The sequence below is a fragment of the Athene noctua genome, chromosome 12 (genome assembly GCF_965140245.1).
Source record: "Athene noctua chromosome 12, bAthNoc1.hap1.1, whole genome shotgun sequence".
NCBI classification, from domain to species: Eukaryota; Metazoa; Chordata; class Aves; order Strigiformes; family Strigidae; genus Athene; species Athene noctua.
In genome coordinates, this window is record NC_134048.1 from 6,080,492 (window position 1) to 6,094,233 (window position 13,742).

The 13,742-nt window shown below is 39.7% G+C and overlaps 1 protein-coding gene across 1 annotated transcript in view; it reads right to left on the reverse strand.

Moving 5' to 3' along the window:
* RANBP17 (RAN binding protein 17) overlaps positions 1-11,970 on the reverse strand; it is a 163,508-nt gene extending 151,538 nt beyond the window's left edge. The window contains exons 1-6 of the mRNA XM_074916209.1: positions 11,875-11,970; positions 7,763-7,909; positions 6,695-6,785; positions 5,323-5,489; positions 1,829-1,894; positions 1,172-1,276 (exon numbers count right to left, since the gene is read on the reverse strand). Coding sequence (XP_074772310.1) covers positions 1,172-1,276; positions 1,829-1,894; positions 5,323-5,489; positions 6,695-6,785; positions 7,763-7,909; positions 11,875-11,892 — 594 coding nt within the window. The 5' untranslated portion in view covers positions 11,893-11,970. The remainder of the gene's footprint in view (positions 1-1,171; positions 1,277-1,828; positions 1,895-5,322; positions 5,490-6,694; positions 6,786-7,762; positions 7,910-11,874) is intronic.
* Positions 11,971-13,742: the final 1,772 nt, after the last annotated feature.

The window sequence follows — 13,742 nt, forward strand, 5'->3', positions numbered from 1 at the left end:
ATGCAATTCCAACACTGATTTAAAACATCCTGTGTACATCAGCAGAACATTCCTTCTTCAGAGGTAAGGGCTTACACATTATTTAATTTCTCTATACATTAGAAGAATATACTGCCTGTCATCCAAGCATTGGTAGCTGATCACGTGTGCTCTTTCAACTTATTGCAAATGTGAGGTAAAACATTCTAGACTAAAAATATACTGTGAAAGAAATTTAAGTTTATCACAGTTTATCTCATTTTTTTACAGCAGTACCTCGATCACATATATCAGCCTTGAGAATTATACCTCTAGCCAAAAAGTAATTGCTACCATTATCTACTAGATGCCACTGCGATGGCATCTGCATTTAAATTCTTAGCTTAAACACCTCTGTCCAAATTTTAACACCTAATTCATTTGGTTTTCAGAAAAACTGAATAAACCAGCACTTCCAAGTAAGTCAAAGAATAGAAATCAGGCAGTATTTAAAAAACAAGCTGCTCTCAAAAGCAAAGAGTTGACTGAACTTAAGAGAATCAGAATGGTACTCCATGGTGCCAAATCCACTGCTACGGAAGGCCTTGACCAGCACAAATGGAAAGTGCAAGTTCCAGCTTTGATCTCAGTTCAACCTACCTGGTCCTGAGCAACCTAGCTTACAGCATGCTGTTCTTCACCACCTCCTGTCAAGGTTCTTGAGAGGCTGCAGCCTGAATTACCCCAAAATGTTACAGAGAGGATAAGGCAAATAGTGAAGGAGCAGAACACCTTGGCCAGATTTGACTGCGCTGCCATAACACAAGAAAGAGAATTTGCCTTTCTTCTTGATCGCTCCTAATTTAACAAATAATTCTTTTAGCAAATACTGAGGTGGGAGGCCCAGCAAAACTGAGATACAATTAAATTAAGAAAAACATCAAAAAAGAAGTTAAGTTCAGAACTTAGATAGTTCATCCTTTACAACAAGATCTAAAGAGAGAGTTGGCAGAGAGAGAAAGAGAGACAGCAATAGACACATGGAGGGACAAAGATTGAATCTGTGTCTTGAAACATTTTTTCGTCACTTGAGATTAATTGGGTGTCATGTAATTAATTTAAATACATAATTTATCAACTCAAAAAATATTAAGGACTCAAAGTGGGACAATTATGATGTTAACAATTTAGGTTAAAAAATAAAGAGCCTCACCTCCTTCAAAAGAGAGCACGCAAGCATCAGGATGTCCTTTAGAGAGGTGTCACGGAATGAGGTAGCTATTTTACGATGTTTTGCTGAAGGTCTTGAATAATCAACCTAAGAAAAGTTAAGACAGAATAAACAATGCTCCCTTACTTGCTAAAACCAGATGACAGGTATATCTGGCAGATTAATTATTTGACACTAGAAATGAAAATGATGATCCAGCACTAAATATAGATCTTGACAGCTTCCTGAAGTGCCTCCTTTTTTCCCTTCAAGGTTGTCTCTCTAGTTGGAAAGATCTGAGGCACTTCCTCAGGTTAAGATGTAGGCAAAAGAAAATCACTAGTAGAAATACAATTGGAAAAGCTGATCATTCACTTTGCTTTACTAGTTCTAGTGACTGTGATGAGAGAAACTTCACCCCATATCAGATAGGGTATGTATTTGGTACAGGTACAGTCCCTGCACTAAGAATTTCTTGCCTCTCTATATATAGGGGGCGGGGGGGGGGGCAGGGGCAGAAGGAAGGAAGGTGTGTTAATCCCTTCATGTCTAAGAAATGTTTCTCCAACCATTTCTGTAAAGGGCAGGAACATTCAATGCACTGCTTTATCAGCAAAACATACATCCCTTGCAGAAGGAAAAAAAACCCCACATGCTTACTATATTCATTTCCTGAGTCAGTTCTGAGAGAATCATTACTCCTATTATATAATGGTCCACAGTGCCCTACAAAAAAAAAAAAAATTAAAAAAAAGGATTGCTCAAACATCACAGCTTGTAGTTAGTATTTTCCAACATTCTAGAATCGTATTGTATTTAATATTCTCCAATGTTTCTAGAATCAAGAAGAACTTTTATTCTGAGATATCCTAAACTGTTTAGGATTAGAAGCCTTTCATGCTAAATTCTATCAACATTAATAGAACTAGACCTTCAGGCTCCCTTATTAGCTCTGAACAAAAACTCATCATAAATTTTAAGAACTGTGTGATAACAAAAACCCATCTGAAAATAGAGTCTAAGTAACCACAATCTAGAAATTCATTACTACACATTTCTCAATGTTCAGTATTCTAGAACTGTTAAGGCAAGCTGCATGAAATTCAAACCATCAAAAAAAATTAAGCCATGCATGGATGAGAAAGATCCCAGTGTCAGAAAAAAAAAAGTTTTTAAATGCTACCTTTCAAAAAAATCAAATTCACTTCCCTCCACAGTAGTATACAATGCACTGGTTTGAACCGAATGATATACTCCAAGAACCTGTGTCTAAAAAGTGAGGCAGAAGGTGTCAAATATTTGCATGTGAGGGTGCAATCTGATTATCAGGATTTAAGTTCCTTGGCATGTTTTGAGATTCAGACACAATGCAGAATTTTGCATTTAATTAATACAATTTACCTGGGCTAATTCACTGAGCAGTTATAGAAAAATTAATTTTGCTTTGTTAAAAATAATTAAAGTCAACTGCAATTAGGCCTTGCCATCGAGTCAGGGGAAAGACTTCTATGTCTACTTTCACAGCTGGTTTGCAGCCTCAGCTTCCCTAGTGCCCAAAAAGCAGTGACAAAATCCTTGTCAAAATTTTCCTGATATTTGTCACAACGACATTCATTTTTGCAGCTCGGAAGAGCACTCAATGTTCAACTAATGAAAAACCTGGCTACTTACCAAGGGTCAGAACTATTCACTGTCATCTATTTTGTATTATCACATGTACCAAAGCAAATCAGAAAACATTTCAGAGAAATCTCAGCAAAATTTATACTGCTGCCCCATCTGCATTCTAAACATTCTATACTGTAATTTGAACACAATTTTCTTTTACATTTCAAATTGTTAAAATAGTCTATATGAGTTTTTCTTAGATCACACAAGCCTGCAAAAATGGAAAATGCAACCTTCCCTTTTTCACAGGTGTGAAAAGCTGTGTTGTGAATTATGAAGGAGCTGGGAACAGAACTGCAGACATAGCTGCTAATCCATTTTTCTATATTAAATCACACTCAAATTCACACTGGATGAACTTCAATCTGGAATGCTAATGCATATGTATTTGAAACTACCATATGGTAATTATTAGCATGTATTTGTATTGTTTAGGGATTATTTTTTCAATTTTTATCTAAAATTTAATTCCCTAGTAGATCTATGGCTTAATTTTCTTTTCTACAGGAATTCTTAATTTAACTAAAGAAATCTCTTAAGAAGCTAAATTTTGTATTTAAATCTCTATTTTTAATGAGCTACACACTGAAGAGTCACACTGCAATCATTTTAATAATAAATGCAAAATCCAATTACAGTACATTCATAAAAATAACTGCAAAATGGTAGAGAAGTATACTTGAGTGTTTTTAATAAAGAGAATATTGCAACTTATCTTTTATTAGACATTCCCAATGTAACTCAAAAAGTACATTAACTTGAACGGTATTATAAACAAAGACAGACTGAAAAACAAATGAGAAACTCATTGGCAAGAAGCATAAACAGTTAACTTCGTATTTTCTTGCTGGTTTGCCAGGTTAGCCAATACATACACACATAATGGATCATTTTGGAATTAAATCTCCAAACAGCTTAAATTTTCTGGTTCTTCTTCTCAAAATAAGTATGAGGCTTTATATTCATACAGACAGTCAGAAAGACTAAGCTGTATTAACTTTTCAAGCAGATTAGCCAACTCCCAGAAAACTTTTTAAGAACCTTTTTGTACATGTTACAAGTAAGAAATAACCAAGTCTGGCTAATAACCCGCAACATCCAATCACTTTCTCCAGACTTATTATACTTCACAGAAGATGCTGTATATTATTATATTATTACATCTTTAGCCACTGTTATCTGACAGTACTTACTCTAGAGTTGACACGTAAATTTGCATAGTGAACAGTCCATGGTGATGACTGCGCTCTGACATTAGGAGAAATTATTTTCAATTTTCAAATACTATGTACCAAGATCACTTCCCTACCCTGTAATGCATCTTCTTTGTGACCAATGCAGCAGGGGAACAGGAATTAACATGGAAGGAAATATAAAACAAGAACATTCCTGTCTCATCCAATTACTGGAGAGGGATGATGATTGATCTTTCCTCCCAAACTTCCCCATATCCCTACCTAGAATTCTTAATTTTTGTAATACATTAGATTTAAATACATATGCTAAAAAAAGGTAAAGTTATAAAAACACTCTGAATTTGTTATCTATCTCCCTATATTGTACACCATAATCCTAGGAGAGACAGAATGTCTTTTTCTTCCTCTTAATACGTATGGAGACAGAACATACATATATGCAGGTATCTAATTACCCACGCACACATATATGAATCAGCAATTTCTCATAAAGTAAAAAGGAATGGGGCAAACAAGGACCACAACTACATAACAAATATATACAGTGTCTTGCAATTTTGTGTACCACAGTTCTATCTTTACACAAGCTTTCCTCAGTAACTTCAGACACAGAGGTATTTAGTGATTTCTGATAAAAATTAGCATGGGTGAAGTCCCACTGCTTATACAGAAAAGCAACAATGTAAGACTGTAACAGTGAACACTCCAACAAATAGTTTATAAAGGTATCTTTCTGATCAACCCGCTATGACAGGCACTTGAAAAAATACATTTGAGCTAGTGCTAGAACTGAACAGTTCAGCACCACTTCAGCGTTCGTTATAATAAGCATCACAGACTCAGGCTTTGAAACATTTGACAGTCTTACTCTTCAGATGGTACAGTACCAGTGTTTCTAACCAGGTAACTGGAGCTAACGCTATCAAAAATGTATGTCCACATCAGTTGAAAAAAATTAAGGCATTAAATAGAATGGCTTGACAGCAGGGGCTGATGTTTTACAACCACGCTATGAAAAAGTGCTCTGGAAATAGAAAACCAACAAAAAAAGATGACAGCACTATGAATACTGTGAGGCATCAAAACCCACAACCTCATAAAAGTACCAAACCTGTCCTCGTATCAAACCCACCCTCGTTTTTCATTGTAGGGTGATGTTCTGTTTTAAGCAATGCTCTTCACACTTTTTCCACACAAGTGTATAAAAACTAAGTGCTACAACAAGCCCATCACTAAAAATTAAGAGGCCCAAACAGAAAAAAATGGCAGAAGCAAATAATTGTTTCCTACCTGCAAAAATTTTTTTACATCAGCAATAATGTCTCTGAAGATGAGCTGATCTTTTAGTACCTCAAACCATCCTAATTTTGTAATTTTAGCAATGACTTGAACAAGAGCTTGGATGACAAAAGGAGCCAGTTTGGGTTGAGATGCTACATAGTTCAGAATGTAATTTCCTGTAAAGAAGCATTTTAAAATCAACAACACAAATTTTCTGTAAAGAAAATTAATTAAACATCTCTAATGGAAACTTAAGGCATGGGTTTTTTAAAAAAATAAATATTCTTATGGTTACTATAAGTTACATTAAATCATCAAATACAGCTAAATATTTAGTAACACAAAGCACATTACATACATGATCATTATTCTAGGACACATACGATAACAGTTTGTGAATTCAGGGAACACTGGCAGGTAAAACAGGGTAATTTATCATTACAGTCCCATATGCTAGGCATTGATTATTTACTATGTAACAGCAGCTTTCACAGCCAATTCAAGATACAGAAAAGTTTTTTCAGATAACAGTCCCTACTGAATGTTTTCAATTCAATCTAGAACATCCCTTTGAGCAATGCACATTGCAGCTGCAGAAATTCCTCTCTAGAATGAAGTTGACCTGTTTCAAAAGCTGTTGAAATTCGTAAAATTAAAGCTGATTAAATTTTTACCTAAAAGAACACTGAAATCTTTTCTCAGAAACAGCAGATCCTCAGCCATGCATTTCACAGTACTACTGTTCACAGAACTGATAAAACAGTGCAGATTTTCTAAAAAACAAAGTTGAATCATACGCTCCTCGTGCAAAGCCTTTCACTACTGAAGTCCTAACAAATACTTGCCTACTCTTTTAGGATACAGCAGTGACTTTAACACAGATCCTAAAGGAACAAAGTAAGGAAAGTTTTGTAGGACCTTAATTCTGCAAGTAAGAACCTGCCCTGCAATGACTTTTACAAATGTTAAGATCTAATCATGAGCAATGTTACATCTAAGTGATTGGCAGGTGTACTAACCAAATCTTCAACCTTCATCCTTTACAGACATGGAACGAAATCTCTTTAGCATCTTGTGGGACAAATACAAAATCTATATTGAAAAAAATAGTATTTTTATGAAATATTAAGTAATCTGAGCTCACATTTATTTATTTAAACCCTGAAAATAGGAAATGTTGTTTGCGAGCTAATTTCAGAGAAACTATAAAAGATCTCACAACCAGTTTTATGTTCACTCTCTTACAATGACTACTTTTATTTATGAATAACAGGATTGGTAAATGGAGAGAACTAGAGAAAACTTAGACTATCCACTGAATTGTTACTGTGCTAAATTTTAGCTCCGATCTAATGAAATTTTAACCACAAACATTACTTACGAATGTCAATCCTTTGTTCAATAGGTAATGGAGATGCCCTGCTTACAAGCTTAGACAGACACGTTGCTGCTAGAAGCTGAGCATAGGACATCTACAAAAACACATCAAAAGATATTATTCAAAAATAGGGTCATTAAAGGCAGGGACATTTATCCAAACTTGATAAATAACCAATAAACCAGACTGGTTATCAGGTTTTCCTTATGTTTGTTAAGTGTACCAAACAATTTATCAAAGATGTATTTTAGTAATATCTTTGTTTCATTAGAAACATAAATTACAAAACACTAATAAAAAAAGTGGAGACCTAAAACTATCATCCCTTTGATGGAAGTCATTCACCTAAAAGTAATTTCACTATTCAGTGGAGTTCTTTACTTTTGAAACCTGTTTTTAAATCACTTGATAATTTAGAACCATGATATGATTACCATGGGTTCAGCCCCGGATTAAATATATTTTAAAACATGTTTCCTCTTTTTCTCTCTCTCTCTTTTTAAATTACTTGAAAAACACAGCAGGAATTATATTAGACCTAGCTTGGCCTACCAAATAAGAATCATCTCCCCTGTTACTTCACCTAGAGTTAACCACGAAATTAAACACCAAAAATGAAACTGAGTAATGATAAGAGAAAGGTTTAAACCAAGAGACAACAGGTAAGCAGTTCAGGGATTTTTTTTTTTAATATCCTTTTTTTTTCATTGTAGCTAATAGCTAGAAACAAAAAACAACACGATGTTCCAACACCAGGTTATACCACACTGTGTCCTGACACTGCTCTACAGGTGATACAACCCCTGATTACAATCCTTCTGAAAGTACTGAAAGGTAAGATACTTCTCCTTTTTGTCCCTTACATCTGTAATACAAGGTACTGTCACTTCTACAAAGACCACCTCCAAATGAAAAAACTTCTAGAAACATTTATGAAGCACATGATGTACAAAAAAGAGAAAAGCATTTTGCCTTTATTCTACTGACATGGCAATGGCCCATGACAGAAACCTATGTGAGCTTCCATGAGCTTGATCACATTTATGGATAATGCATCTTTCAGATACTTACTGTTCCTTGTTCTAATAAAAGTTGGCACTGGCTAAGACATTCTGGGCTATCAATAAGCTCCAAGAGCACTTTCTCAGCTTGCATTCGCTGTGCTAGATCGGTTCCTTCATATAGGTGGTTACATAATACTTCTAGTTCTGCCAGACTCTGGAAAGAACACAATTGAAACTTCCATGAAGACTTTTCAACCACATAAGATTTCTTTAAGTGTTTATAAAACTAGACATTATACCAGTAACAAAAACTGTTATCTATGCTAAGCTCTCCAGCTGTTTCATATTTAAATTACAAAAAATAGGCTTTTTGTCACATGAAGCCAAAAATAACTCTGAAAATTAAGTTGTTGTTTCTTATTCTCTCAGCTAATTATTTTTTATTTTTAAATATGGTTCAATCTATTTCTTTTTCTGAGTCTTCAGATGGGAAATCCACAGCTTTTCCAAAGAGAGATTAAAAGATAGAGAACAGTGAACAGTTTGAGCTATGCTACCTGCAAAATTTCTGGCAAATTTCATTTTAAAAGCTATAATTACTCATCAAACTACTATGCCTGGAAAAAGCGTTGTCTGTATCTGCTGGTATCAGTGAGAGATGGGACAATTCAGAAGGTATAGTAGCAACAGAAGACCTTTAATTCATCTCCACTTAGAAGCTGAAAAAGTTCTATTTGCTAAAGAAGGGGGGGTGTGTGGAATCTCTCTCTCTGATGTGCGAGATGATTTATATCTACTAGTCACCATCTCACAAGAGAGATGAACCCTTTGAGCACAATTCGGAATCATTACACATACAGAAGCTTTAGCACCCATCAGTTCCCAAAGTCCATGTAACTCCCACCAAGAGCCAGCCACATCATTAGAATGTACCTGATAAACACTTCATGACTTGAGTGTGACCTAGAGAGAGAAAAAGGGAACACACCGTATCTGACCAGTCTCACTTAGAAATCTGAGTCAAAATCCTGTTTGCCAGCCCTTCCAGAAAGATGTTTTGAGCTTGAAATAAAATATTTGGTTCAGCATAATCCAGCATCATTTATACCACAGCTCAAATGCCTTTTAAAAATCCAAAACTATAATACTGCCTTCGGTAATCAAAATGCATTTGGTTTTGTCAACCAAAGCATGTCATTTCCTAGACACACTTCTTACCATAAAAAAATAATCATAGTCTTTTTCCCATTTTTGTTGTTGTGAATATGGAGTCCCAGGCTTTGATCAGCTTTTTCTGAACTTCAGTAATAATGACATTTTAAGAGTCCCTGATTTTCAGCCAAAAAGTAGACATATACTTGTTCCTTTGAGAACATTTTAGGAAATGGAGAAATTTCATGGAGAAATTTTAAGAAATAGCACATTTGCTTCTTCAATGAACAGATCCAATACCTCAAAGGATAAGCTCAAGAGACATCCTTTGATTTGTTCTTCCCCCACCATGTTCAGAAAAAGAGGAAAAAAACAAGGTACAGGTAATCCCAATAACGCAATTTTTAATGAAGCAAGATCCATACTAATTAAAGTGAAAATTAAGAATCATAAAATGCAAGCATACATGTTAAGGAAAATATAATACAACACAAAAAACCCTGGGATAAAACAGAGGAATAAGGCCATCTGGCAAAGATAGTCTTCAGACATAAACTACAATGCATCTTTCCATAATGGAACAATTCCAATACAATCTGAGAAACATGAACCAAATTACCATGTCATAAGCAGCAAAAGTTAAAAACTTTTCTATAGTTCTCTGAAATGTGAATTTCAAGTCGGGACAAACCTGGCAACAAGTTTGAGAAAGTCCAGAATAGAACTGGGATATTAGCCCAATCACCAAGGTCTAAATCATCTGTATACTAATTGGCATTAAAATAACAAACCATTTATAACCCAGCTAAGCAGTAATTTATATACAAAGAATTGGTAGTGGATTTCAAGAACATATGCATTTTAAGCTTACACTGACATTTAGGCTACGGATCAGAATTAACTTCTTGCTGACAAGTTAAAACTGTGGAGCATTTTATCTGAAGGATAATGAGGGAATTTTTAAAGCAAGCCTGAACAAAAACTAGGTAACAATCTTCAAAGAAAAGATGGTTTATTGGATATTGAGACTGATGACCTGCTGCACTCTGAAATGCTTTATCTGGACATGTTTGATCCCAACTATGTTATGACACAGTTCCTTATCCGTAGGCTGGAGGTATGGCCAGAAATCACTCAGAATTCTCAGACTGCCAAGGAACTTGTTAGATGTTCTCTGTGTTCTATTTTATGTGTAGTACTGAGGAAACATGCTGATTTTCCTTGAATAGTGAAATCAAAAAATAAAACTTGAAATCAGCAAATACAACCATCTTGTGTACAATGGCAACTCAGCTGAGCAACAGAGATATTAACTTTATTAAGAAAAAAATACTCGGCGAAATCAATGAAAAGTCAAATATTGGTGTTCTATTAGATATCTATTTTATTAAGAAAACAGAAGACTGTCACAATCCCTTTTTTATTGTGAGACAAAACGTGAAACTGATGCCTTCAAATACCTCCTTTACTCAACCCTTGTCAATAGCTGAAAGGTGATTCCTAAGAATACAACAAGAGTGTCAGTGAAAGGGATCTAGCAGTTAGATGCTGGCTGCTTTAAGTGAGTCAGGCTTAAAAACAGACCTGTATAAGTGGCATTTTTGATCACAAAGTGTAACTTTTTCCAAGAAACAGATTCCCATCCTAATGAAAAAGGTTAGATACTGGGATTTTTTTTTCCTGCTTGTCACAAAGATTATATTCAAGACTAAGTGAAATATAGTTCTCCAAACACTTTTGGTGCCACCTCTCCATCTCTCAGAAGTCCCTGGCAGCTCTCCTGCTAGCCTGTAAAAGATCCAAGGGCCAGAAATGCTGGGGCCCTGGCTCTGCAGCAACCCACCAGGCAGGCAGCCAAGAAGCCAAGCTAACTGGCAGGAAACCAGGTAGGTTCCTGATTAAAGTTTTGCTGACATTGACAAATTCCCACAGACATTTTGCTTTTAATCAGCATTTTCTGACTTAAAATATTCTATTAAGAAAGTTCCACCAGCAATATGCAAGAGCAAGAAGATGAACATAACTGCTGAAATGCCACATTAAAAAAAAAAAAAAAAAAAAAAAAAGAAAAAAAAAGAGAAAAAGCCATTTGGTATGAGGTGATAACAAAAGATATCTTAGTACTCCTTTCATGTAGTATGCCTGGTACTCAATTATTTAAATAAATGCCTAAAATGGCCTCTCTAACACTGTCAAAGCCCACTGCCATCAATCCAGTGAAACCGCAAAGGATTCCGGAGGGATGCTTAACACCCCAGCAAGTGTCTTCTGGGGGCCTTTTCCCGCCCCCTTCTTCCTCCGTTGTTTGAGACAGTTTCGGCGGGTGATGTTCATCTCAGACAAGTCCTGGAGAGGGCTGTCTCTGCTTCCCAGGGCAGCGGAGCTGGAAGCCCGCCCATGCCTTCAGGAAGAAGTGGCACCGGGAGGGCAGGTGCGGCTGGCGCACAGCGGCGCGGAGCAGCCGTCAGCCGAGAAGGTCCCACGCGAACACGCGCAAACGCGATGGGAAGCACGAGAAACCCCGCACGGCAGGGCAGCCGCCCGGCACCGCCACGCAGCCCCGCCGGTACCGGCACCACACCCCACGGGCAGCGGGACACTGCCGCTCCAACTTCCCCGGCGAGGCCGGCGTCCCCCGTGGAGCAGCCCTGCAGTCCGGCACCAGCCGTGCACGTCCCCGCCTGACAGCAGCCCACCCGAGACCGCGACCTCGGTTCAGTCCTCCGTCGGCTCCCGCTCGCCTCAACGCCGGCAGCAGCCCCTGGGCGCCTCCCGCCCCTCTGCCAGGGCGAAGCTCCGCGCCGTCCCCCGGCCCGCAGCACCCCGAGGGCTCCCCCGCGCCCCGCACTCGCCCACCTCGGGACCTCCCCCCCCGCCGTGCTCTCCCGAGCTCCCGGCCCGCCGCCCCGCCCCGCGACAGCCCCATCGCGGCCCCGGCCCCGCACGGCCCGTCGCGTCCCGACGGGCCAGGCCGGGTCCCAACGGCCCCCGCCGCTCCGCCGGCCACGCCGCGCTGGGCGCACTGACCTGGACGCGCAGCGCCATCTTCCCGAGCGGCGCCGGGAGCGGGCGGCCGGGAGCGGGCGGCGGGGAGGGGCCGCGGGCCCGGCCGGGCTCGGGGAGGGGGCAGCGCCGCGCCGGGGCCGGCCGGGTGCGAGGGGCGGAGCGGGACGGCGCCGGGAGCGGCCGGTGGGGGGGGGCGAGCCCGCAGCGGGGACGGCCTTTGGGGCTGGCGGGAGGGGCGGGGCGAGCGGGGCGGGGCGGGGCGGGGCGGGGCGGGGCGCGGCCCCGCGTGTGCCGGGGCCAAGGGCCGCCTCGCGCGGGAGGCGCCATTTTGTCCGGGCACCCCCCAGCCCGGTGCCGCTGTCGGGTGGGTGTTCTCCCTCGCGCGGTGCCCGTAGCGAAGGAGAGGAATCTCTCCTGACTGAAAAGCCATGATTTTCGGTGGCTGCCGCGTCTAAGCGCTGCTGTAAGTCTATATTCGGCTTTGCACAATGCAGATTAAGAGTCAGTTTCCAAAGAATTTACTCCCAGTTTGTGACAGCACCCGTGAACTTCCCTCTGAGCTTTCCTCAGTGAACGTGGCAGCTTCAGGTCACACAGTCGGTGAGAGATTGTAAGATTATCATTTTACAGCCAGCAATTCACAAGTTGCATGGATGTAACTCAATGTAGGATTAATTTGAGGGAACTAGGGTTGTTTAGTCTGGAGAAGAGGAGGCTGAGGGGAGACCTCATCGCCCTCTACAGCTACCTGGAAGAAGGTTGCAGAGACAGGGGGATGAGCCGCTTTAACCAAGTAATAAGTGATAGGACAAGAGGTAACAGCCTCAAATTGCACCAGGGAAGGTTTAAACTAGATGTCAGGAAGCATTTCTTTCCAGAAGGGGCTGTTGGGCGTTGGAATGGGCTGCCCAGGGAGGTGGTGGAGTCCCCGTCCCTGGAGGTGTTTAAGAGTAGGGTCAACATAGCGCTGAGAGATATGGTGTAGTTGGGAACTGTCAGGTTAACAGTTGGACTAGATGATCTTCAAGGTCCTTTCCAACCTAGCTGATTCTGTGATTCTGTAATTTCCTATATTTATAAATCAATAGTCAGTAAACATGGGTGAAGCCATCATGATGCTGATCTATTGGTGCTTCTTAAAAGATCCAAAGCATGTGGTGATGAAGTGATTTTTGGCTCAGGGCAGCTGCCAGGAGTTTCTGTTCTGGAAACTGCTGGAAGGTTGCTGAGAGTGGAAAAACCCCAAAACGTTGCTTCAATACAGAAGGCCAAAGAGATGGTGGTCAGGTGGTTACAGCTGCATCCAAAGGGACAGATTGCTCAGTTATCCCAGAAAGGGAGGAATCACTCTCTACAGGGGCCTATAAAGAATCAAAGAAATTAGAGAATAGAGTTGTCTCGGTTTCCAGTTGGATAATTCCCATTTTTGCTAACCACTGGTACAGATAACAGGCAGAGTCTGCAACTGCAACCACTTAGAAGTAACACAGAGACATATTTTATTTAGGTTCAAGTACTGCAAAGACAGTGATCCAAAATATTCTCTTTCTAGACTTAAAGGAATAATTCAGGGTTAGTGAGGAAAACATGCCATGTAAATTAGAGAGAAGAAGGTCAATATGAACATTATCCAAGTTAGGGACATAATGTGACCGGAAAAATGTCTAGAAGTACCTGCATGGGAAAAACTTGTTTTAATGCAGTCAGCTTCTTCAGAGGAAAAGGTGTAATTGAGTCTAATCACCATAAACTGAAGCTGAAAAAATTCAGAACAGAAATAAGCAATGCTGGCAGTCGTCCACTGGAATAACTTGCACCAAAAGGTGGTGCATTCCCTGCCACTAGATCAAGAGTTGTCATTCTTCTGCAAGGTGACACTGTAGGTATAT